Source organism: Coenobita brevimanus, chromosome 110 (assembly GCF_032717465.1).
Source record: "Coenobita brevimanus isolate Jiangsu-jjx chromosome 110, ASM3271746v2, whole genome shotgun sequence".
NCBI classification, from domain to species: Eukaryota; Metazoa; Arthropoda; class Malacostraca; order Decapoda; family Coenobitidae; genus Coenobita; species Coenobita brevimanus.
Window position 1 is genome coordinate 50,631,518 of NC_137063.1, and position 27,696 is coordinate 50,659,213.

At 41.5% G+C, this 27,696-nt stretch overlaps 1 protein-coding gene across 1 annotated transcript in view; it reads right to left on the reverse strand.

The window, feature by feature from the left end:
• Positions 1-3,173: 3,173 nt before the first annotated feature.
• Positions 3,174-27,696, reverse strand: part of LOC145417363 (secretion-regulating guanine nucleotide exchange factor) — a 29,929-nt gene continuing 5,406 nt past the window's right edge. Inside the window, exons 2-8 of the mRNA XM_080286038.1 lie at positions 26,826-26,914; positions 25,249-25,392; positions 21,679-21,858; positions 14,440-14,649; positions 12,727-12,833; positions 6,956-7,183; positions 3,174-3,638 (exon numbers count right to left, since the gene is read on the reverse strand). Coding sequence (XP_080142164.1) covers positions 3,386-3,638; positions 6,956-7,183; positions 12,727-12,833; positions 14,440-14,649; positions 21,679-21,858; positions 25,249-25,392; positions 26,826-26,894 — 1,191 coding nt within the window. The 5' untranslated portion in view covers positions 26,895-26,914 and the 3' untranslated portion in view covers positions 3,174-3,385. The remainder of the gene's footprint in view (positions 3,639-6,955; positions 7,184-12,726; positions 12,834-14,439; positions 14,650-21,678; positions 21,859-25,248; positions 25,393-26,825; positions 26,915-27,696) is intronic.

The window sequence follows — 27,696 nt, forward strand, 5'->3', positions numbered from 1 at the left end:
ACAACAAATGGGCTGGAAGAAAATTCAGAAGGAGGGAAACGTAAATTTGAAAGAGATTATAGAACAACAAAGTAAGGAAAGGGTTGAGAAGGAAGTGGTTAGGGTACTGAGAAGTAGAGATGCGTTAGTCAGGGATGTAGCAGAGAAGAAGAAATGTGTCATAATTTTGGGAGTAAAAGAAAAACGTATGACAGTAAGATCAGAAAATGAAGAACTGAATAAAGTTAAAGAAATAATATCAGTAGTTATGGAGGGTAACAATGAAGCTCAAGAAGTGACTGAAGAAGTGTTTAGGTTAGGAAAGTATGAGGAAGGAGGGGCAAGGCAACTGAAGGTAAAGTTTAAGTTCCAGGTAATGGTAAATGAAATCATCAATAAAACTTGGAAATTATCAGACAAACAGGCGTTCAAAAATGTTTGGATAAGGAGAGATGCAAATGAGGAAGAAAGAGCTAAAATAAAGGAGTTAGTAAAGGAAGCAATGGCAAAATCGAACAGTGAACAGAGGAAGAGAAGACAGTGTTTTATTGGAGAGTTATGGATCAGAAATTGAGGAAGTGGTACCGACGAAGAGAAGGAGAGAAGAGGGTATAAAAAACAACAAAAATCTGAAAGTGGCATATACTAATGTTGATGGTTTAATATCGGCTAGGATGGAAATCAATGACTTCTTGACGGTTCATGAACCTGATGTCATGTGCTTTGTAGAGACTAAGTCATGAATTTTTTTTTATAGCATTAATATTGTACCATTATTCTAACATAATGGAATATTTTAGCATAAAATTGCATGATTTTAAGGGTAAGTTAGCCATAATGTACAGAAAATGGGAAAGGCAGAGAGCTCAGCAAGATATTGGCAATTGTGATCTGGGAATCTGTCGCGACGTGACGCAGTTTTTTGTTTACCAGCCGGCCTAGAACACTGCCTGAATAAACTGGCCATTTTCAGAGCTGTTTTAGTGTTTCTTCTCATTGTCTCGAAAACATGAGTGACTCTAGTAGTGAGCAAAAAGCTTCTGGTCCTTCTCATAACAGAAAAAGAGCTTACCATTATTCCCAAGTGGCTAAAATGAAAGATTTCTGAAAATAGTATTACATACATCTATTTTGCTTTTGTAAACATTTCCCACTGATATCTTTGGTTGGTTTGATTGTTAAAAATGCTTACTGAGAGTACGTTTTGTTTCTCAATAACCACACTGGAGAAAAACGCAGCTCTTGTTGTACCTTTCAGAATGCTACTAATTTCTCTTCTACCAAGATTAGCATCACACACACACACACACACACACACACACACACACACACACACACACACACACACACACACACAAAAGCACTAAAAAATATTCACTAGTTCCAAAGTTATGCCAGTTTGAAAGTTATGCAACTTCAACTGTGTTTTTCTCCGTTTTCAACATGTGGCGTTTGGTACACTATGTTATTAGGGGCCTCAATTGACATGCTACAGGAGAGAGATGGTTGGGTGGATTGTGTGGATTTAGATTTGGAAAAGGCCTTCAGCAAGGTACCCCATAAGAGACTATTGTGGAAACTAGAGCATATAGGAGGACTGAAGGGAAACCTCCTGGAATGGATGAGAGACTTTCTGAGAGACAGACTAATGAGAACAGTAATAAAGGACAGAACGTCTGGATGGAGACAAGTAACAAGTGGAGTCCCCCAGGGGTCTGTGTTGGAGCCAGTAATGTTTCTGATTTATGTTAATGATATGGCAGAGGGAGTGAACAGTTATGCCAACCTGTTTGCTGATGATGCAAAGATCCTGAGGAAGGCAGAGGCAGAGGAGAACTGTAAACTGCTGCAGGAGGATCTGGATAGGAAACATGATTGGAGTCGGACGTAGGAAATGAAATTCAATGCAAAGAAGTGTAAAATATTGGAAATGGGTAAAAGTACCAAGAGGCCATCACTGAATTATATGATGGGTAATGAACCTATCACAAAAGTGAGAGAAGAGAAAGACTTGGTAGTGCTGGTCCAGGATGGTTTGTCTCCTGAAAAACATATTAACAAGTTAGTTAGAGAGACGTATAAACTTCTGACTAACGTAAGAGTAGCATTTCATTACATGGAAAGGAGATGATGAAAAAATTAATAGTAGCCATGATCCGACCCAGGTTAGAATATGCAGCAGTACTGTGGTCCCCACACAAAAAGAAAGATATAAACAAGATTGAAAGAATACAAGGAACAGCAACTAAGATGGTCCCCAGTCTGGCAGATCTGTTGTACTGAGAGAGGCTGGAAAAGCTGGATTTGCCTTTCCTAGAGGAAAGGAGAGAGAAGGGCGACATGACTACAGTGTTCAGGACCATGACGGGAGTAGATAAAATTGACAGAGAAGATCTGTTTTTATGGGATCCTGATATATGTACAGACCTGTGGAATAACCTGGGCAAAGAGATCGTCCAGTCTAAAAACTTAAACAAGTTTAAAGCAAATTTGACTTACTGAGAAACAGAGACGGGACCCCACGAGCGTAGCTCATTTCCTGTATATCACAACTAGGTAAATACAAACACACACACACAAGTGAAATAGATGAAATTAAGAAGGAATTATGCTTGAGATGAAACAACTCTTCTCCCCAACTGGGTACTCATATCATCATCATCATTCAGACCTCCTTTCCCACTCTTGGGCAGGGTTAGGAGCAGCAATGTAACCCCCCCCCCCCATAAATACCCAAACATCTGCCATGATTCAAAATCAATAAATCTGGGTAGATGTTTTGGAAATTTATGTAAAAGAATAAAATAAGTCAGATAATATTGCTGAAATACTTGGTGTCACTGTCAGCTAGATATTCATATGAATTTAAGAATATTTCTCATGCTTTTATTACACTGCTAAAAATTACTATGGGTATCTGTCCAGGGGCTGGAGTCAGTGAAGTAATTTAAAAACATCTTACAGGGAATTTTTTTCCTTTTTAAAACATGGTTTGTGCTGCTGGTGCATCAGCTCGTCTACAAAAATGATGAGAATCTCTAGCACCAGATATCACTATGCATCACACTGACCCACCCCTCACCTGCAATGGGTCAGGCGTAAGTAAACATGTCTCACGAGCTATCATACACGATGCCTACTGACATCGACCAACCATTCATTGGTCATTGGCGACTTGTTTTCATGTCAGTTCAAGCAATTTTCATTAGCTTAAAATAGTGACAGCAGACCAAATGCCTCAGTCCTGATGATTGTTCATGAAGATTCCTTCTGGAAAGCAGTAAGCCACTTTGCATCACATAAGCCAAAACAATTATTTTGTTTCTGGCTACATGAACCTATGCCATATGACTTTAACTTAAGTCAAACTAAACCTTTATTTGCCTGCATAAGAATACTTCACCTGTTACGTGAGTTTGACCAAGGCGAAAGAGTGGCCTGACCCTGCACCTATGATCTGAAGTGAACCTGGGAGATGAATCAATGCTGGGCGGTACACGTTGGTTGTGGTGCCATCTCCACAATTACCATGCTCATTCCAGCCCCATGTGTACAATGAACCGCCCTCCCCTGCTGCTTCAGTCAATGCTAGGTTGTGCTCTGACCCACAAGCAACACCTCGCACTTTCTTGCTTACTACCAAGCAAGTTGGGATATATCTGTAGAAAGACATATTGTATCATGGTATATGTGTCACCAATTATTGAGAAGTAAAATATCATCACAACTCTGATCTACATAAAAACATAACCAGTTACTGATAAACTATTCCCACACCACTTCAGCTGGAAAAAGTACACAAGATGAAAGTGAAAATGGAAGTCGTCATAACTATCCTTTTGAATGTCATAAATAAACCAAAGAACATTGAAAGTGTGAGTAGTGGTGCGAACAGCTTCAGGAACAGATGCGATATAAGGTCATTACAACAGCCCCTTACTAAAGCAGACTAACTGGGGGGGGAAGCCTGGTTCGAGAATGCCAACAGTCCATTATATCCAATGCTTAACCCTGGAAAGTAAGGTTTCAAGTATGTTTGAAAATAAATTAGTAAAGTACCATATTCTAGTACTAAAAACGAAAATTATACCCATTTTACACTAACTTGGCCCATAATTTCACCTTTTTGCAGCTTATTTGACATCCTTGTCATAGAAATTCTTCATGACTAGTACAGTATTGCTATAGTCTGTTATTACCACTCGGCAATCATGATGGAGAGGGCAATTTCAGGTCAGGTTGAAGTAAAAAGAGTAGGATACACACTTATTGTATACTGCACCTGATATGTGGATGTACACTTCTTACACTGCCAGTCTTCTTCTATGCTGCATACTAAGTTAACTGTCATTCATCATTACTGCCGGCAAAGACAGTTTCTGGTGGCTCTGGTGTCACATTTGGATTTCAGAGTCCTGACGTGCAGGGGGTTGGGGCTGTACTGCTGGATCCTGAGGCCATGTGGAGGTTGGCTGAGGATGTTGATACTACAGACACAGTGGAGTCTATAACTGTGCAGAGCCTGTTGGCAGCAGGGGAAAACCTGGGATATCCTAGCCTGCATCTACCTTGGCTGCTGTAGCTGTATGAACTCTAGCCAGATGAGCCACATGACCCCATAATGATAGGCAAGATGTCCTCCACCTTTGTTATGATAGTTAGCATTGTGTCTGCAGCATCAATGCCTGCAGCTAGAGATGGTCTGGGTGCCTCTTCCTCCTCATCTTCCTCTTTTGCTGGTGTCTTGTTTTCTTGTAGTTGTCACAATCTCCTCCATCTGGTGCTGGTAGTCAGGTACACCTGCAACCTCATCCAGCCATTCTTGCAGCTCCAACTCAGCAAGGTTTCCCTGCCTTGAAGCTTTCAACATTCTGCCATTCACAGTGGCTCAAACCCCTCAAAATCATGTTGTGGTGCTGGAGTCTTGGGAGTTCTGAGAGTTGCACCACCCATTCTTGAAGGTGGCAAGTGGCACTTTCTTCCATGTCTCTGCCCATCTGACAATGGCATCCTTTATGGTGTATTTCTTGGAGTTGTGCAGAATGTTCTTGCCTCTGGTATGCTCATAGTCATCCAGGTCCAACCCATCCTTAGTCCCTACAAGGCATTATTGCCTGTATAGGTTTCTGTAGTGCCTTTTGGCACTCTCTATAACTCCCTCATCCATGGACTGGATAAGGGCAGTGGTGTTGGCTGTCAGGAGCAAGGCCTTCACTTATTCATCCTTGCTGCAGAATTTGCTGGAGGAAGGATGGGCTGGTGCTTTGTCCAACAGCAGCACTGCCTTCATTTCACCAGGACTAATGCCATACCTGTTTTGGTGATGCCTCACAAAATGGTCAAAGTTGTGATGGAACCAGTCATTAAATGATATCCTGGGTAAATCAGACAGACCTGTTACCATGGTGTTCCACAGGAAGCTTGGCCATGATGTTCCTCAGTGGCCTGCATCACTTGCTCTTACCTACCATGACTGGCTGTAGGTGATGAGAGCCATTGGCATTGGTACAGGCCAAAATGGAGAGATGCTCCATCATTGTTTTAGGTTCTGGAATGCTGCCAATATATTTTGAAGCCAGAAGAGCCCAGTCTCATCTGCATTTATAGATATGAAACTTGTAATGTGGTAGGTGGGGGCGCTCACCATCCACTCACTTGATGTAGTGCTGCTGTCAGGTGTCTGCCCTTTCCTCTCCTCCATCCTTCTTTCCTTCCATCCTCATCTGTCTTCCTTTCCTTCATTCTTTCCTTGTCCTTCTGCCTACGGGAAACTTTACACTCCCTCTTTTGTCTTTCTCTCCTTCATTCTTTCCTCTTCCTTCTGCCTGTGGGTGACTCTACACTGAGTGACAAGCCAAATGGTTTCCTGTACACCAAGAAACCATTTACAGTAAAAGTTTTCTCATTCGGCATCTGGTCTTACGGTATTTCCAGGCTTTCGACGATTTTCTTAAAGTCCCGTTACGAAAGTTCTCTGCTCTTCCGGCACATATGCTGAGCCAATCGGCACCCACAACGGGGTTGCCGGCTCGCCACTGGTACCTGTGCATCCATAGTTGCCAATTTGGTGTTGCTGGCACTAGATCTAGCACTTTTCATCTTAATTTGGTGCCAATAAATACTATATTTTCATCTATATCTACCACATTTTGAAGGCTAATTTAGTACAAAAATTTGAACAGTTCACCTATAGCTTAGCGCGTTTTAAAGTTGAGCTTAGAGCTTTTGAAGATTTCTGCTTGCCAACACTTCATGCACTGTCGGCCATCATGACTCGTGAGTATCTGGCTTTGTGAGCAGGACCTTTAGAAAATTTGTAAAGTTTGTCATGCTATTTTACAGTGTACATATGTAAATACACCTAGGTTAAGGTAAGTTCATGTACACTGTATCATTAAATACATTAAATATATATTGCTTATTAAATATTTTGTGCTTAGTGTTGACCAATAATACTTACTAGACACTCTGATTGCACAGGGGTGACCAATCATGATTGCTAGAAACCTTTTGGCAGGTTTTCCCAGTCATCCGGCAGTTTCTGCTCTTCTGGCAGCTGCGGTCTTACCGGACCCAGGTTCAAATCCTCGCTGGGGCAGGGAACAGTTTAAGGATTTGAATTTAATAAAAACAGACTTTACTGATCAACCAGAAGACCCGCCGACATGTCGTAAAAATACCCCCGCTAATACCAATACACCAGTCCTGTATGAGACAGCCCTAGCATGTATTCTATACGGACGGTGGGTGTTAGTGCCGAAGTGGTGAAGTAGTGACATGTAGAGGTGTATAGTATGAAGGAGGACTACTGGGCCTTGGAAGCAGGCTGTGAAGCCTATGCCCAGAGTCGGACAAAAAAAAAAAAAAAAAAAAAAAAAAAAAAAAAAATTACAAAACAGAAAATATGTTGCTGGATTAATAGGGTCAAGTGAATACCCACTACTGTACATCCTGTCGTTAACAACAGATCACTAACCTGCATCGTTTCTGAGGTACTTCTCCTGGTGCAGTGTCTGAGCTAGAATCATCACGGCCATCATCAACAACTCCCAACTGGCCATAGTCTGCCCGACCCCAAACGTACACATCCCCTGATGCAACGCCGGCAACACAGTGAGTCCAGCCTGCCCGCATCCAAATCACACGCTCTCCACCAAAATAGTTATGTGGAATGGTCAGCGGGCAGGTGAAGTATGCTACGTTCCTGGGGACAAAGTCAACTGGTAGAGTTGGTCCTCATTTAAACCTGTTTCATTAAAAGTTGCCATGATTTTAAGTTGCTGATGAATTAACACCTGTTCATTGTGGTGGGGGTGGACCAACATAAAGTTCCATATGCTGGGTGGATCCTGTACTAAAGAAATGTCTTCTGTGCTCCTCATGTTCATAGACAGGTACCTTTTTTTTTATGCAAAGAAAATGGAACCAAAGGCCAGAAGCCCACAGGATTGTTCCCTCCAAGAAAAAACAAAAACAAGATAACAGACAGCCAAATTCAAGATCTGTTCATTTCAAGATGCCTGGGCACACTGCATTTGAAAGACTAGAGGTCAGAGGCAGTAGGAAATACAGACAAAGGAATACAGTTCCAGAGTTGACCTGTTGCATACATGAAGGACTGGGAGTAACAAATAACTCTTGCATTAGTGAGTTTGACAGAAAAGAGATGAGAGTTTGTTGCTTAATGGGTGCTATGCATCTGCCATAGTGGTGGAAGGATGCAGGAACACAGTTCAGAGGAGCAGTGACTACTGAAACAGCGAATGAAAAGTGATAAAGATGCAAGAAAGCAGCAAAGAGACGGGGACTGACAGGAGCCGGTATTGGCGTGAGAATTAATGAGATGGAAAGCCTTTTATTCCACCCCGTTGAGAAGAGCTGTAAGTGCGGAACCTCTACACACGAGAGATGTACTCTACACAGGAATGAATAAAACCCATATGTAAAGACAACAACTGTGCAGGGGTAAAGAAAGTGCGAAGTCGGCTTAACACACCTAATGTCTTAGAAGCAGATTTTACAAGAGAGGTAATATGATCTTTCCAAGATAAATCCCACAAGAATGAAACCTCAAGTATGTTTAAAGATGAAGTAGGATTCATATGACATTATTAAAAATTAGAGAACACTCACGCAGATGATTTTGACAGGTTGAAAGATGTAAGAACTGAGTTTTTGATGCATTAAAAACAACAAGATTACTTTTACCCTAATCAGAGACATGAGCCAAGTCTGAGATTAGGTGTGCCATAGCCTCATTCCCTGTTTGTTGATGTAACCGCTAAGATGGATGCTTCAAGAAATTAATGGAAAGGTGAAGAGTGGAGTCATCAGCATATGAGTGGAGAGGGTTAGACATGCAGCTTAGAAGGTCACTGATGAATTGAAGGAAGAGAGTTGGTAATAGGACAGAACCCTGAGCAACAACACTACTGATAGCTTTAGGAAAAACAACAATGAAAACAACAATGGCTACAGAATGCCCAGAAAGGAAACTAGAGACGAAGGCACAGATAGAAGGAAAGAAACCATAAGAGGGCAGTTTGAAAATTAAAGATTTATGCCAAGCTTGATCAAAAGCCTTTGAGATGTCAAGTTCAATAGCAATGCTTTCATCAAACTCCTGAAAGGAGGATGACCAGGAGTCTGAAAGGTGGGTGAAAAGATCGTATATAAAACGTCCATGGTGGAACCCATACTGACAATTGGAAAGAAGGTTGTGATAGGAAAGGTGCTTTAAAATTTTTTTGTTATGAAATGTTTCAAACACTTTTGAAATACTGGATGTTAAAGCATTTGGTTGATAGAGTGCTGGGAATGGTCACCCTTCTTTGGAAGAGGCTGAATGAGTGCAACCTTCCAGCAAGTTTGCCTAGGCAGTCCGTAGGCACAGAAGCACAGTTCTTGAGGACAACGGGGACCCCATCAAGCCCATATGCCTTGTTGCAATTGAAAAAATTATGATGTCAGTTATGGGGAAGTCAAAGGGGGGAAGTGATATAGGAGCAGCACTGGAATCATCTATGGTGGAATTGGGGGAGAAAGTCTGAGCAGAGTTCAGCTTTATCAGTAGAAGTAACAGATACAGAGCCATCAGAGTGGAAAAGAGGAGGGAAGGATATTGAGGTAAAGTTGTTATAAAGGTTTTTGTCATGGTGCCAGAAGAAGAAGAAGAAAGAATTTGAGTGGAAGAGTTCACATTTTGTATGAATGAAATTATTTTTAGCAAAGAACCGACTTAGCATGAATCCAATCAGAAACATAACAGAGATGGGATTGAGAGGTGGGTTGGCTCTGGTACCATTTGTAGGCCTTCTCCTTGTTGTGGACAGCATCACAACAAGTGTGATGAAACCAAGTTTTATCTGATTTTTATTTATTTATTTATTTATTTTTTTGCATTAGTCACAGAATAAGAAAAATGAATATATGCTTCCATGCCAAAGAGAATAACCTCCTCAATGTGCAAGGCATGCTGTGATGGCTCTTGGCTATGGAAGCAATAATCATTCCAGGGAAAACCAAAGAAGTACTGCCTGAGGGCTTCCCCATCAGCAGCTGCCACTTCTTGGGAGGGTCCACAGGCCTTCCTGGTGTGACAGGACAGTTTAAGGTGATAAGGTTGTGATTGGAGGAGCCCAAATGAGAGGAAAGATTAACATTATAAGCAGGATTAGTCATAAGGAAGAGGTCAAGTTGGTTGGAACAAGATGGTCAGAGATATGGGTAGGGTGCTGTACAAGTTAATCTATGTCATTAAGGATAGAAAAGATGTAGCTTGTTCACCAGATGGATCAGTGAAAGGAGAGGAGAGCCAAATATGGTGGTGAGCATTGAAATCACCTAGAATGGAGGTTTCAGAGAAAGGAGAAATTGATAGGATGTGTTCAATCTTAGAATTAAGATGGTCGATAAAGGAAGTAAACAACACAGATATAATTAGTCAGAGAATGACAGGATAGCCAAAGCCAGAGAGTAGAGAATCCAGAAGATTCAAGTTCAGGAACACGAGAGCAAGATACGTTGTTGTGTACATATACACAACAGCCACTTTTGACTTTGAAATGAGTATAGAAAAAATAGGAGGATACAGAGAAGGGTTTGCTATCAGTCATCTCAGACAGATGAACCAGTGAAGGAAGTGAAGGTGAGGTTTAGAGGAGGGGTGGTGTTCAACAGACAGAAAGTTTGAGGAAAGGCTGTGAATATTGAAGAAATGAAAAAATGAGTCAGTGGTTCCAGGCATCTCGCTTGGCTGTCACCGGCAGAGGGGCAGATGGTGGGGGCTTTTATTGTTCCCTCGCCTCCCCCCTGAGACTCAAAAGTTTGATGCTTAAATCCTGTTATTGTTCCTGTGTGTGTGTGTGTGTGTGTGTGTGTGTGTGTGTGTGTGTGTGTGTGTGTGTGTGTGTGTGTGTGTGTTCTTACCTAATTCTTACTTAACTGTATCTTTGCAGGAATGAGTCAAGCTCGTACTGTCCCTAGTTTTGAACCATTTTTATCATACATGTCTTTAAATTTATGAACTGATTTGACACACTATTTCATTCGGTAGTGCATTCCACTGTCAACTGCTCTATTTGGGAAACTGAATTTCCTTATGGCTTTATCACCTCTTTTTGTACAGTTTTCTATAGTGTTCTCTTAATGTTGCCTCCCCACAGGTTATATACTCATTTACGTCTATTTTCTCTTTTCCTGTGATGCATTTATATACCATAATTATGTCTCCTCTTTTCCTTCTTTCCTGTAATGTTGGTACGTTTTATTTTTTTAGTCTTTCTTCGTAGTTTAGATCCTTTAAACTTGGTACCCATCTTATAGCTGCCCTTTGTACCTTTCAGTCTTATCTACAGTAAAACCTCGATATAATGGACTTCAATAGACCAGAATTTGCTTTTATCGGACTCAAGGAGCTACCGGACTAAATTCCTATATATGCTTTGAAGAGTATGTACGATGGTACGAAGGCTGCAGTGCGTGTGGATGGTGAACTAAGTTAATTTTTTCCCTTTGAAAGTTGGGTTGAAACAGGGATGTGTCATGTCTCCATGGCTGTTCAATCTGTACATGGATGGGGTAATAAAAGAGGTACAAGGTAGGGTAGTGGATGTTGGAGTGGCCCTGGTGAGAGAGGATAGTGTTTGGAAACTCCCTGTACTGTTGTTTGCAGATGATACTGTGTTGTTGAGTGAAGACGAAGGGGAGCTGCAAGCAGAATAACATACTGTAAGTTATAGGTAAAATAAGGATAGGGTGAACAACCAGCCAAGTAACCTCCACTGACCACCAACACCTGTGACAAACAATTTTAAGCAGGAATAAAGGGTTAATACACATGAAATACAAAAAACAGCATTAGAAAATGGACAGCCATGGCACGACCCTCGTCTCAATTCTCGTAAGTTGGGATTTGGGGGGGACTTTACCTGCTCGTTAAACAGGCGGTGGTGTAAATTTCTAAGACCTCATATTAAAGCATTCTCGTTTAGCGATTGTTCGTTAACCGGGAACTGCCTGTATCCATGGACCTCCTCTTCTGTGATTTTTGGAACAAGAAATAACTACGTCTTAGTAATGCAGTAAGCTCTCAATTATCCGTCACTGCAATATCCGGCCCAACACAATATTCGGCGCTTTTTACTCAGATCTATTTTTAAAATATCCAGTGAAATTAGGCAATATCCAGCTCAGAAACAGCAACTGGTGGTATTATGCACTTTCCTGTGGCGAGGTGTACCAACCTCCTCAGACACAGTGACAGGATCCAATCAGGGTGCGGCAGACCCCACAATACATCAGCCGATCACCATGCATTGCTGGAGTGACCCACCCGGTGCACCGAGCCTACTTTGTTGCCCCTCAGTGCTCTGTGCCCTAGAGCTCTGACTACTGTTTAGTGAGGATGTTTCTGCATGTATCTACCCTCCACGATGCCAACACTAGGCGAGTACAGTATGATTATGATTATATTGTGTAGTTGTATTACTGTACTAACTGTACCGTATCAATACCGGTGCTGTAATATACTTTATGCTTGATTTTAATCTTTTACTCATAGGTAATATTATAGGAAAGTTTTTAGCACAGAGGGTTGTGACAAGTAGTGACATATTATCCGGCTCGACGCTGAATTGAGAGCCAACTGGGGATATCTATGCAATATCTGGCATGGCGGTTGGCTGAATTACACCGGATAATTGAGAGATTACTGTATTCATGTGTATAAAATTGAGTTTTAAAATGGAGAAAATTTGGGACCAGACTCCTCCAGAAAGTGACCTTCATACCCTATCCACGTAAATACCCCACCTAACTATTTGAGACAAAAGTTACACTAATTGATTCAGCATATTTTTTCACTATTCTTTAAGCATGCTAGTACCCATATAATATTAAGCACAAGTATAGGGATATAGCATTCAATAAACAATGCTGATCCTGCAAGAAAATCTTAAAATTACCACACATAAACATACCTAGTCGGAATTTGATCCAGTGCTGCACTACCGTACCTGTACGTCTTCTGCTTATGCTGTATATAAACTCTATCTCACAGGTGAAAACAACCTGAACTGTAAATGGCAGACTAAAGATGAGGTGTAGGGATGGGGTGGGGAGGTTTGAGGGTGGTGCAAGTTGAAAGGAGGGCAGCCTGATAACGGAGGACACAAGTGACATGGGCCCTGGAAATAAGGCCTGTGGCTACAGACACAAAAATATATATAGGTAAAGTACAATACTCACTTAGGGTCGTGTGCCAGCTGCCCCCACTTGTTGTCGCCCCAGGCCAGGACATGACCCTCAGCAGTTAGAGCATACGTTGTATTCTGACCACATGCCACACTCACCACCTTATTAAAACAAATGCCATCATTAAGAGAGGGGGAGGGATACACCAAGTGCTTTTTTTTTTTTTTTTTTTTTTTTTTCTCCCCCCTCATCAAGCCCAAGGATGTCTTTTTCATTTTGTTCTTGTCATTTCCTGATGATCTGATTCAGCTCAGGATAGACTTTTTGAACTGGAGGGGTTAGATATGGCCTTAACCCCTTTAACAAGATAATACAGTACTGTCTTCTATACAGTGAAATCTCCTAAACTGCAGCTTTATGAGACTGAATATATGCTGTGATTTGAGAATTCCAGGAGTCAGAAATAACTAATCTTATGGGGAAAATTATATGGATCTGTCATCTCAGAAAAGTTGCCTTCCCTTTTCTTTCCTATATATTTTCCTGAAGCTGTCGAATAATGAATATGGCATCAGTGGTCTCTTTGCCTGGCATAAAACCAACCTGCATCTCATCAATATTCATTCTTTCTCTAATCATACCTTCTAGAACTCTCTCCATTACCTTCATTATCTGGTCTAAAAGCTTTATGCCTCATAATTTCCTCTTTTCAGGGCATCATCCTTACCCCTGTGCACATTTACAATTACACTTTTCAGCCAATCATCTCGGACAACACATTCATACATAATTATATTTATCAAGTCAGTGACTAACCTCGCTCCTATATCTCCTGAGGCTTTCAACATTTCAGCAGTCAGCCCAGACACACCTGCTGCTTTCCCCACCTGCATCCTGCCTATTGTCCTGCTCATAGTAGCAACATCAATCACAGGCCAAGGGACAAACACTGGATCTGCTGGTTCCAAACCCTCCCTGTCTTTGTCTTCTTCACTGATTTTTGGGGGATTTTTGTTATTTATGCATTGTTTTCTTAGTGTCTAGCATTATATCAGATATTCCTATGTGTGTTTTGATGCCTAAATAATTGAAAGACCGAAGAACACTGCCAAAATTAGGAGGGGTACTGTAAATATTGGTAGGGACTGAATTATATGGGCATTGTTCTGTATCTGGTCATCATTTGTATCCGAATGTACTGATGGCTCTATTACGTTGGATAACCAATGGATCGCCATAGTTGGTTATATGGTAACCACCCAGCACTGAAAATGGTTTCCAGGCTTAAAGGAAACCACTAGGCTTGTCACTCAATTTACAGCCACCTCAAAAGCAAAGAAGAGAAATAAAAAGTGAGAGGGAAGATAGGAGAAACAGGAAGGGAAGACGGCTGACACAGAAAAAGAATGATAAAGGTAGGGGAAGAAGTAGGTAACACCAACTGATACTTTAGACCAGGGGAATCAGATTTAATGCTACAACTGATGTTTTAGACCAGGGAAATCCAACAAATCAGATTTGTTGACCAGGGGAATCTAACAAATCAAATTTAATGCTACAACTGATATTTTAGACAAGGGGAATCTAACAAATCAGATTTAATCACAATAATGGAACTCCACAGAAAAAAAATCTAATTTACTGTGGAGTAAAAAAATAAAAAAGGCAAATAAAAAAAATAAAAAATATATAGATATATATACAGTATATATAAACGGCAATTTATAATGATTTATTGAACAGTCAATACTAAGCAGCCAGCCTCACCTTGCCCTCTATGTGGTCAACCACCCTGGGTGTGGGCTGAAGTTTGACCAGCTGTCCATCACTGTCTATATGACCCAGCTGCCCACGGTGACCATGGCCCCATGTGTAGGCCCGGCCATCTCGAGTGGCCACTGCAGAGTGACGCAGCCCCGCTGACACACTTACCACATTGGTCACGTCCAAGCAGATGGGAAGGCTTGAGAAAGGCACCTGCACACACAAACAACATGCTGTAACAGCCAAGGAACACATTCTAAACTGTAATACAACTATTGAATCATAAACAAAAATACAGTACTGCATGAGGTTTTGCATCCACTCACTCAATGTAGTGCTGGTTTGGATGTCTGCCCTTTCCTCTCTTCTCTCCTTCCTCCTCTGTCTTTCTTTCCTTCATTCTTTCCTCTTTCTTCTGCCTACTGGTGACTTTACACTCCCTATTCTTTCTTTCCTTCATTCTTTCCTCTTCCTTCTGCCTATTAATAACTCTACACTGAATGACAAGCCAAATGGTTTCCTGTACACCAGGAAATCATTTACTACACTTAGTGGTACCCTTATAACCAAATTATGGCACCTGGTGGTTTAGTGGGTAATTAAGGTGCTCCAATCGGACTGAGCCTGTGTAAGTTTATATCCAATGGGTGGTTGGGGTTTCTTGCTCATGTAATGCCACTCAGGGATGAGTGAGGCCGGTCACTCTCATCTTAAATGTCAGGACCAACTTGCCCAGCCCCAGGTTCCTACATTCTCCATGGAGTGACACAGGATTGGATGATGGATGGATGGAAAAGATTAATTAACACAGTACAGTATTATTCCAATTATCTGTCATAAATTCAGCCAAAGCCATGTCAGATGTTACAGATTTTCAAATAATGAAACACAATGCCCTCTCCCAGCCCCTCTTGGAGGGAATAACCCCAAGAAAAACCATACGATATATATAACTATCCAAACAGAAAAAAAACAACCTCAAATAAAGTCTTCCCAATTAAAAAGCATTATACAGTATACCTGTACTATACATACAGTATAGTATAGTATACTATACTGTATCTACAATGCCGTATAACTGCACAATACATACAGTACTGTTTACTGGGTAATCTTCAGTTTTGTGTGTTTTTTTCCTTTACCAAAGCCCTTCATGGGATTCTCTTAATATTTTCTGAGTGAATTTTCAAGTTTCAATGTTCTTCATTTTATTTATAGGTGGTGGGTAGCATTTAAAAAGTGATCTTTGTTTACCATTTCAAACTGTGAAAAAGACAGAAAGACATGCCATCTTGTGGTGCAGTGAAGAGAAAGATGCCATCTTAGAATGCCACTTTTGGAACAAAATTACCCATATCAGTGCTGATTTATCAAAACCTAGCCTATATTTTTGTACCTTAACCATACCTACCTTATCGTAACTTAACCTATAACTTATGAATTTTCCTTGCTTACTGATGGACCCTTCTCCTCACTCGAAAATGCATTTCTGTACAGCTTTACGAAGTTACTGAATCAATTCAAAGGTAAGTAAAAATGTTTTTTAAACAGCTGTACAGTATTTAAGAGGTGGTCCTATGTCCCCTTTGAAGATTGCCATATAGCGTACATACAGTAATTCAAGCTGAAAAAAACAGACATGCATTAATGCAATAAATGTAAGACATGCAGTACAGTGAAGTATTTTACAGTAGAAAATACTGCTCCTGTACTCACCATACTGTAGCACTGTAGATTTTTTATTCTCTCTCTCTCCCCCCCCACATCCAAAGGTTATATATAAAAAAAGAAAAGAAAAAAAAAGTAGAAAGAGAAAATTCAATAAAAAGGGAAAAATAATATAATCTGCATACCCTCACACAGGTATCTAAACAGTTAACATCAGCCCAAGCCTGCAAATAAGAGCCTTCTGCAATTCACGGACAAATTATTCTTTTGCACGTGCTCTCTCTCTCTCTCCAGCTAACATAACAGATAATTCCATAACTTTCTCTCTCTCTCAGGTCACATCCAGAGATTACAAAAGCAATGGAAAAGAGAAAAAAATTAGAGGGAAAAATTATACACTCCATTCCCCCCCCCCCCTTCCCAGTCGTCTAGATGAAGTTTACATTAGCGGACGCAAACAAATATGAGCCTTCATGCCACAGGAGCAGACTGTAGCACCAGTTGAGCAGGGCAGTACTCCTATGGTGGATGGAAAGCTGATGACATGGAGAGCTGGAGTTCCCATTTCATCAGCCCATGGGACTAGTTCCGGACCATCTCCCTTTGCTGTACTTTTTCAGTGTTTCAGTAACACAGAGAGTAGGCCAGCATGCTCTCCAATACAGGTTTCTCTAATTGTCAACACCAAACTACATGCACATTACACAATACACTTCTCAAACTTTTTAAAATAAATGGCATCTAATAACCACGCCTCACAGTCCCCTGGGGGAGGGGGTGACCATAAATGCCTCCACCATCCACCCCTCTCCCGATGATAACTCAACGTGCTGCCTGGAACCACTATCTGGCTCACTTCTTTTTTCTTTCTGCAACATTCACGGCCTTCCTCTAACTTTCTGTCGAGCACCACCTCTCCTCCTCTAAACTTCACCTTCTCTTCTTAACTGAGACTCAGCTGTCTGAGGCAACCGATATCAAACCCTTTTCTATATCCTCCTGCTTTCTCTATGCTCGTTTCAAAGACAAAGGTGGCTGTTATGTATATGTACACAATGACTTATCTTGCTCTCGTGTTCCTGAACTTGGTTCTCCCGAGATCTCTACTCTCTGCTTTGGCTTTCGTCATTCTCAGACTAAACATTTCTGAGCTACTGACTATGAAAAATTCTTCGGCTATTTTACTTCTACAATGGAACACAACCTATCCGTTTCTCTTTTCTCTGAAATCTCCATTCTAGGAGATTTCAATGTTCACCACCACCTTTGGCTCTCCTCTCGAAACATTTGGTTTCCCTGCACACTGTCAGCTGATGCCGTATAAAAAAAATGGATACTAGTTTAATTCAACCAGATTTTTTGCTTTTTCGGATAATAAGGGATGTCAGTTGATGTGGCATTGGATAGTCAGAATATTACTGTACTAATATAACTATCAATATCATCCCAACCCTTATTCCCAACTAAAGAAAGGGTGAGGTAGGATACAGTAACAATGAAAGACAGTACATTAAGTGCAACAACTATCAACAGCAGGTCCTATGAAATGAAGAGCACAATATGCATGCATTCATGGCTTCAGAATCTCACTCCAACTCATGAGCATAACACTCTATCTATTGCAAGATACCTTAATTCCATAAGGGGTGGCCACAAACAAATTGCCTCCATGTCGCCCTGTTTCCCGCCATTTCACTGCCCTGCTCACAGCTCACACCCCCCTCTCTCATATACCTCTCCACTCCATCCCTCCATCTCATCCTTGGCCTCCCCCTACCTCTCCCCCCCTTCTACTTCACTAACATACACTCTCCTCATCAGTCTCTCCCTCTCCATCCTATCCATATGGCCAAACCACTTCAATGTATTTCTCCTAATGCTTTCTATCACATCGACATCAAAACCACAAAGCTCCTTCACTTCCTCATTTGCCAGTCTGTCTCTTCATGTGACTCCACATGCTCCTCTCAAATAACTCATTTCCACTGCTCTCACTCTTGACTTGTGTCCCCCCAACAAGGTCTAAGCTTCACTTCCATACATTAGAGTTAGTATCATAATACTGTCATTCAGCGACGTCTTTTGCTTCCATGCTCATTTCCCTGTTCTTTATCACTGCTTTCAAAAAACCAGCAACCTTTCTTCCTCGTTGTACCCTTTCAAGCACTCAACCCTCAAAACTTCCATTCTTATGCATCACACTACGCAAGTACTTAAATGCACTCACATTTTCCATTTCCCACTCATCCAACCCCACTGTACATTCACTGACTTCATTTCTCTCGAAGATCATAACTTTACTCTTCCCTACATTCACCTTTAGAGTCCATTTCTTACACACTCTCCCAAACTCATTCACCAAGCTATGCAGCTCCTCTTCATCTTCACTTAACAACACAGTATCATCTGCAAACAACAGTAAGGGGAGTTTCCAAACACTGCCCTCTCTCATTAGGGCCACTCCTACATCCACTGCTCTACCTTGTATCTGCTTTATAACCCCATCCATATACTGACTGAACAACCATGGAGACATGACACATCCCTGTTTCAATCCAACCTTCAAATAGAAAAATTCACTCAGTTCACTGTCCATACGCACTGCAGCCTTAGCACCCTCATACAGTAAATACTCTTCGGATTATCCGTGTTCAGATTAATGGACTTTTACCGTATTTGTATCTCTACTTAATTATTAATTTTGGATGGTGTAATTTCAAAGTACTGTACTGTAAATACAAAAACAATATAACTGTAAAATGAATCCTAGCTGCTTTCGAATCCCAAAATTCAGCCCTGACCCGTCAAAGATCGCGACTCTGTGGTAAAAAATTCCGACTTAGTAGTTATTCGATGTGCAGTTGAAATCCAAGTTGTCCAAATTTAACCACACGAAATCTGAGAATCTACTATACATTCAATACATGTACACACTTCCCATATCTTTCACTCTTCTCATTCTCACATGAAGGTCCACTAATGCCATGGATATATTGCAGTCTTCTCACACACTTAAACTATCTTTCTGTAAACAAGTGATCTGCACATTCCATACCACTCCCAAAACAAATGTTTGTTCTTTTTGTATTTTGTTTGTGTTGTTTTGGAACGATCTCCTCATCATTCATGAAACATTCTGATATATTCCTTACTTTTACAACAACTCTCAACTGACTTATCCACAATAATTTTTGCACTCACTTCTATTACCTATATTTTGGTACAAAGCACAATCATAGCCTTCTCCTACTCTGCTAGTTCAACTCAGCTCATCCAAGCTTTCTGGCATATTTCCAACAAACACTTCATTCCACTCTCGCTACTGTACTTAATCATCATCATCATCATCATCATCATCTGGACCTCCTTCCCAACCCTTGGGTAGGGTGAGGAGTAGCAATGTCCAGACAGCCCAAATTTGCCCAATCCAATGGGCCATGCTTCCATGCACTCATCATTCAAGCCTCCGGAATCCTGGCTCTATCGAATACGCCAAAAACATTCACCATGTTCTGTAGCTTCACATAAACGTATCCGACTGAGTCAATCTGGACGCTGCCACATTAAAAAGGGGTGCCAAATCCCTGATCATGCACTTCTCCTCACAACATCATCCAGCCAGCTTTATCTCTTGTCAGTTCCCCAGCCTCACCAACCTCCAAACCTCTCTTCCTCACACACTCATCCACCATATCTCCCCACCTTCTCCTTGGCCTACCTCACCTCCTCCCTCCTTGAAATTCGCTCAGGTGTACCTTTTTCACCACTCTATTGTTATCCATTCTCTCCAAATGACCATACCATCTCAGTACACTCTCTTTGATTCTGGTGTCCACTACTTCCTCACTCCATATCTTTCACTAATCACATTATTTCGTATATTATCCACCCTCTGTACTCCACATACATTCCTCAGCAGTCCCATCTCCACTGCTTTCACTCATGACTTCATTTTCATGCCACAACATAGTCTCACATCCATATGTTAAAGTTGGCACTAACACGCCTTCATGTAAGCCTAGTGCAGCTACAGCACTCAAGCCTTTGTTTCTTATCAAGGCCTTCATTGCACCAGCTACCTTTCTTCCTTGTGTCACTTTATTTTCAACTTCTTTTGCACATTTTCCTCTCTTTTCTATCACTGTACCCAGGTACTTGAACTCTCTCACCAATTCCAGTCTCTCTCCATTCACTGTAACATCGCACTGGGAGTCACCTTCTCTCCCAATAACCATCACTTTACTCTTTTCTACATTTACTCTCAATGCACAACACTCACAGACATCAGCAAACCTCTGCACCTGCCTACCAAGTTCTTGTCCGGTATTTGTACTTAATACACAGTGTATGTACCTCAGCAACATTATGTGACCAAGGCTGACACATGCAAGCATGTTGGAGCCTTATAAACGATACAATATAATATGACCACCTTTAGCCTGCCTATTCTTCAATCTCTTTTGATCATTCTTTGCTTCTGCCATCATCACAGTCTCACACTACATACAGTACAACGTCTCCATGCACCCGCTAAGCCAATTATGCCATAGCTGCAAAATGTTCTCCCTATTTTCACACCTTTTTCATCTACGGCCTCTTTTTTCATTTACTGTTTACTAACTTCCTCAACCCACCAACAAGACACTTCTTGCCTTAACCCCCCCCATCCCGACATTTTCTGGGCAGTGGTACGCCCCAGTCCCGACATTTTTGGACCTTTTTTTTTTTGGCTCAAACATCCGCTTTTGGTGAGAAACATCGAAAATTCAGAGAGAAATCGCTCACCTGAGGTTTAAAATACTCGATCCAGGTAGGAGTACCTCCTTACCTTACACGGTTTTCTATCAGGCTGGCTGCAAAGAAAACGAGTTCTATGGGAGGATAACTATTCCACACTACTCATAAATGGTATTTATTTATTTATTTGGTACGAATTTGTATGTTGTACGAGAGTATACTGGTTTTCAAACGGTAATATAGGCATTATAAGCTTTGTTTCACTCACTAACTCATCACCATTCCTGACCTTTTTCTGCCACATTACCTGATCATCATTTCTGACTTTCTTCCTCTAATGTTTGTCCTCCACATTGTCATCGATTGGGGAATCACTCTGGCCTTGAATTTCGTACCGTGGCATGACATGGCTTTACTGGCCAGGTCACTGATAACAGGTGAATTGCTGAGAAAAGGTCATACGGGGGGGGGGTCATGCTGGGTAAGGCATTGTCCCTGCCTGGCATCTTGTAGAGGAAGGCGTCCCGTGTATACGTACCAAAAATCACTCGCGAAAATTGAAAATTGTGCAAATTAGGGACCTTGCAATGTTGCCACGTTAATTTACGTCTCCGGGATATGAGTGCACATCACGTGAGGACGTGAATTCACGTCTCCGGGACTGGGCGGGTTAATGGGACCCTTGTCCAGCCACAGACAGGCATGAGGATGAGTCGACAGACAGATAAATGACTGAAAAGATGGATGGCTGAATGGAAAAACAGGAATATAAACAGACACACACTGACACACAAACATGCAGAGAGAGAGATGAGATACATCAACACAAATACAGACCTCTTCCTGTGGCAGGCCCAACTGGCCATGACTGTTAGATCCCCAGACCCACACCTGGCCAGACTGACTAAGTGCTATGGAGTGTGCCCACCCACATGCTACCCCAGTCATGTGGTGTCCCTCCAGCCCTCGAATCAGCTGGAAGCCCGGCACTGCTCTCACCTGCGTCCCATCTCCAACCTGCAACATCATCATCAACTTAATCATCATCGTCATTGTCGGCACTGACATCGGCGTCAGTGTCATCTTCATCGTTGTCATCACCATCATCATTATCATGATCTTTATTCCATCTAAAGAATGAGTGAGGTAGGATAAAAAAAAAAAAATGCCAACAGAAGGCATAAAAAAGGGAGGTCATCAACAGCATGCCCAATGAACATACTATGGTATACCTTCAGTTTACACAGAACCAATTTGCACTAAACACATTTTGTATGGAAACCTGACCCAGCCAAGTAAACATTGAAGGGGGGGGAGGTTTGTATGGGAAAATCCCAGAAGTTGGTCCCATTCACAGTCATTCCCCCCTCCCCCCTCACCCCCAAGTTCCACTGTCAGGTCACATAGATGTACAATTACCCAACCAAGAATGAACAGCACATTGTCTTTTTGCCTTTCAATAGGATTTGCTAGAATTACGGGATGTGAAATTGTCTGTACACACACACACAATCACATGCCACCTGCCTCTCGTCCTCTCACCTCAATTCCACCACTCACTGAGTACAGACTTTGCAAGGGAAGTTAACTGCACATGGCATAATTTAAACAAAAACCACACTCCAGAGAATATATAAATGATACAGACAAAACTATGCTGAATAACTGCATCCTAAAACTTGGTCATGTTGCCCTTGGCCTCACTTACAATCTGGAGGCATTTGGGCATGCTGTCTTTCTGCATTAATCTTCTTGACCCACAAGTTGCAAATCTCACCCAAATGATATGGCACTGATGAGGTCTTGCATGTTGTAAGCCTGTTCTTCATATAATTCCATGTGTTTTCACTGGAATTCAAATCAAGAGTTACCTGGTCAATCCAGCACTTGAATGTCATGATCTGAGAGGAATTTCATAAACCTTTTGGCCTTCTGACAAGGAGAAGAGTCCCGCATAAAAAGTGTGCAACTATGAATGAATGTCACAAAACTGAGGAGATGATAGTTCTGCACCTGTATATACCAGTCGGCATTCACTGCTGTGTTTTTAGGAAGGAAGTAGAGGCCTCCTCTGCCCTCTTCCCCACTGAAACAACCCCACATCATTATACAATCATTGTGCTTGATTGTTCCTGCGAGACCTCCTCACCCATGCAGAGGTGTATGGTATGTAGGAGGACTGCTGGGCCTTGATAGCAGGCTGTGAAGCCTATGCCCAGAGAGAGAGAGAGAGAGAGAGAGAGAGAGAGAGACACACACACACACACACACACACACACACACACACACACACACACACACACACACACACAAAAGAGGGCTAAAACACGTAAAGGTGCTCTCATCAGAGAAGGTCACCTTCCTCCAGTCTTCTGAGGTATAATCTTTGTCATTTTTTGCAGTCTAGGTGTTCCTGGTGCATTTGTTTAGTCAAAAGTGATTTCTTGGCTGGTAAGTGTGATGGCTGCAGGTTCAGCTTCTTCTGTAACCAGTGTCGGACAGTGTGGATAGAGATATCTTGTGGGAGCTTGGAATGATTAACACTGAGATATGCACCCCTAATATCAGGAGTTTTAAGCATCACACACCTTAGATGACAGACTAAAGCCTTCAATGTCTTGTGTTGTCATCCTGGATGACGTGTTTTTGGCAGGACAACATTTGGTGGGAGGCCAAGGGCATTCTCATCACCAACTGTTCTGACCATCTGGTCCATTGTGCCATTTCTTTGGTACAGATGCTCTCCTACTTCCATGCAAGAATACAAGCCTTTTCCTCATTATTCTGACATCTAATCACTAAAGTGCACATATCAAATACAGAGGGAAGCAATAGCCAAGGGTTTGGCTAGGGGTGAAATCTGCAACACTACCCCATACCTCAGTTGGTGACTGAGTTAGGCTTGAACACAGCGTTCACTTGTGGCAAGCCTCAAGGGAAGCCAGATGTCACCAGACAGAAGTCTATCTGATAGTAAGAAGGGAACTGTAAATGAAACAAGCTGCTCGTGGCCACTGTATTTTGAGGCAGAGCGGCCAGTTTCTTTTGTGTACTCTGTAGTTTTTCTTCTTTCAAATAAGTTTTTCACTAAAACAGTCATAAATCTATCTACTTATCTATGCCAGATGCCTTAATCCTGTAAGAGGTTCCTGCAAACAAATTGCCTCCATGTCGGCCTGTCCCCTGCCATTTCACTGCCCTCCCCACAGTTCACACACCCCTCTCTCACATCTCTCCACTCCATCACTCCATCTTATCCTGTCTCCCCCCTCCCTCTTCCCTCCTCCACCTCACTCACATACACTCTCCATATCAGTCTCTTGCTCTCCATCCTCTCCACATGGAAAAACCACATCAGAGTATTTCTTCTCTTCTAACACTTTCTATCACATCCACATCACAACACCCCTTCATTTCCTCATTTGTCAAGTCTGTCTCTCCATATAGCTCATTTCCACTGCTCTCACTCTTGACTTGTGTCCTTCCAACAATGTCCAAGCTTCACTTCCATACGTTAGAGTTATCACAATACTATCCCGCTGCAACTTTTTTACTTCTATGCTCACTTCCCTACGTCTTATCAATACTTTCAAGGAACCAGCAATATTTCTTCTTTGTTGTACCCTGTCCAGCACTTCATCCTCTAAACTTCCATCCTTAATCACCACAATATCCAGGTACTTAAATGCACTCACATTTTCCATTTCCACATCATCCAACCTTGCAGTGCATTCTGTGACTTCATTTCTCTCAAAAACCACAACTTTGCTCTTCCCTACATTCGCCTTTAAATTCCATATCTTGTATTTACACACTCTGCCAAACTCATTCACCAAGACTTTCAGTTCCCCTTTGTCTTCACATAACAGATCCCATACTGTGGTCATAGTGCACTATGTTCAAGAAATCTTATGATAATGATAAATTGTGATAATGACAAAAAGGATGTGTGTACAGCTAGGTACTGTATTGTGCATAGGCAGTCCTCATTATATGTATGGTACATTATGTGTTCCAAAATATCAAAACCTGCTGTTACATTCAACAGCACCTGCAACTGAGAGATGCTGGCATATCATTAGTAGCAAGAAATTTTTGCCAAGCAATCTTTCTTTGATAATCTGAGGATTAAAAAAAAAAAGGGGGGGGAGGGAGGTGTAAAGGACCACTTGTAATGTGTGTTGCCAAAAAGGCAGTATGAACCACAGCCCAGATCACAAATGCAGTTAAAATCAACTCCCCATTGTAAACGTGATCAAGTTTCCCAGGATGGTGAACAAAAACAGTGTGAAGTATGTTCTCATATCTCCTGTTCTACCTGCTAATTAAATGCCGAGTTACAACAGGGAGCTGACTGTAAGTCTGTTTGTGGAACCGGGCCCAGCTGTACCAACAATGACACCATACCTGTCCAGACGCATTCCAGCCAGCACCAAAGAGTCGTCCCTGAGCTGTGAGGAGGAAGGTGTGTCCGCCGCCACCCACAGCACAACATATAGAAGGCTCACTTATGTTGTCAGGCAAGTCTTCCACTCGAGTTGGCAGAGTTACCTGCAAATATTATCATGCACAATAATATGCTTCCACTCTCCAACTTCTGGATCCAACACTCCATTTACCAGGCTTTATGGGGTCTAATTCCGTGTGACGTGACTGATCCTGCTATAAAAAAATCAAAACACGGAGGGAACAGTTTTCATTCAGCATCTTTTTTTCAGCACTCTGCTATCCCTCAGTAATTTGGGCTTACCTCTCTCGGGGAGATAATTAAGTCGTACCCCACCTGCTCCTGGTGACCTGACAAACACCCTATTAAAATTATCAGTTCATATTTTTAATACACTTCAGCACCGTTTCTGACTCCAAGGGAAACACAGATGGGGCCAGTGTTACCTGGGGCTTTTTCCCCAGGAAGTTCTTTTTAACTAGTAGATTGGTTTTCTGTTACTCTTACTGCTGTGATATGGCAAAGCAGGTAAACTTGTGTTTGAGGCAAAGTGGTGGGGAAGGCAAAGTTGTTGGGATGCTATACCTGTGGAACATTCCTCCATGTTGTTTGTATTGATGTTGAGGAAGATGACTTAAGGTTTGTGGAGAGGGAAAAATAAACAAAAAACTGAGCTTCAATAGTTTTGAGAGAGCTGTGACACCAGGTTTGAAGAGAGGATGGAGGGTGAAAGACTGACAAAGAGAGTGTATGTGAGTGAGGTGGAGGGGGGAAGAGGGAGGGGGAGGCCGAGGATGAGATGGAGGAATGGAGTGGAGAGGTATATGAGAGAGAGGGGTGTGAATTAGGAGCAAAGCAGTGAGATAGCGGGGGACAGGGCGACTTGGAGGCGATTTGCTTATGGCCACCCCAAACGGGATTGAGGCGTCTGGCAATAGATAGATAGACAGATAGTGTGTGTATATATATATATATATATTGAAATATGGTCCTAACTTTTTCAGCACTATATAAATCATTCACTGCATACCATGTCATTGTATAATGAGGGTCTGCTGTACCTGATATCCAGGAATTCCTTAGCAAGTCTGTCAATGATCCTGTGTAATAATTTTTCATACAACATTTCCTTAATATTTTACCTTTAATATTTTACCTCAAAACAAGCCAAAATTAGAACAGGAGCACATTTACAAGTCTGAGTACTAGCTTTTACAGCTCTGACCATTCTTAACTTCAGTGTTGCAAAAACATTTCTTTGTGCTCCAGTTTGGAATGCTTCATAATGAGGCTGTTATTAAGAGAATATTCTGTGGATAATGGTTACCAGTACAAAAAGTCAATGAAAAAACTGCTGTTGGGAACAAATTTCTGGAAAACAAATATCAGTCTCAACTGCCTGTTCCATTAGCTTAACATAATAAAACGTGATGTATCATGCACTGAATTCAACCTACATGTAATACTGTTAGGATTTCCACACAGTACAGTTTAAGCAACTAATGTATGCTGCAAAATACTGTACAATGTTTCCTACCTGTTCGCTGACAAAGCCAAGACCCAGCTGCCCATGGCTGTTGGCCCCCCACACATATAAAGCAGACATCCTCACACACTGCACCTCATCTGAAAATTATCACAAATATTTAAGTACATGCACATTACTACACTGGATCAAAAGTGCTTAGAAAGTACGGCGATGCCACACCCAAAATAACACCCTGTTTATGACCTTGACAGAATTTGATTTGTTACAAAGCTGAATCACTTCTTCCCACTCCCACAAACAATGTACTAGCATGTGCCAAGCATGATACAAATCTGACAGTGCATTCCTGTGATAATGCTACACCTTGAACTCTGACCTTGACTTCACATCAATCTGCACAAAAAATTAATAACTTGTTACCAAACCCATACACAATTTATGTGCTGAGTCTGATCCACATCATACCAGGCATTCATGAGATATTTTGTTGACATAGGTATCTGGTTTATACAAAGATATACAGTACAGCAAACCCTCAATATACGATGAACTGGTACAGTTATGTGATGAATCGTTTATACGATGACAAAAAAGTTACGACCTTTAGTTCAATATATGATACAAGTTTCACACACAATGATTATGATCCTATACAAAGTCTCACTGGTTGATATACAATCATCATTTTTGCTTATATAATTGCCCTCATGTAAGTCTACAATCATTTGTTTGTTCCAACATGGTATTTGCAATCATCATTACTGGGAACAGCCTTTCCTCCAATTTTCTGAGGATATGGTCGACAAAAACCCTCTCAAAATCAAAATTCGCAAAATTGAAACAATAAAAATATATGAATTATAGGCAAATTGGTCGACATCACCCCAAGGTAAGCACTTTTTTCCACTCTTTCTCTCGA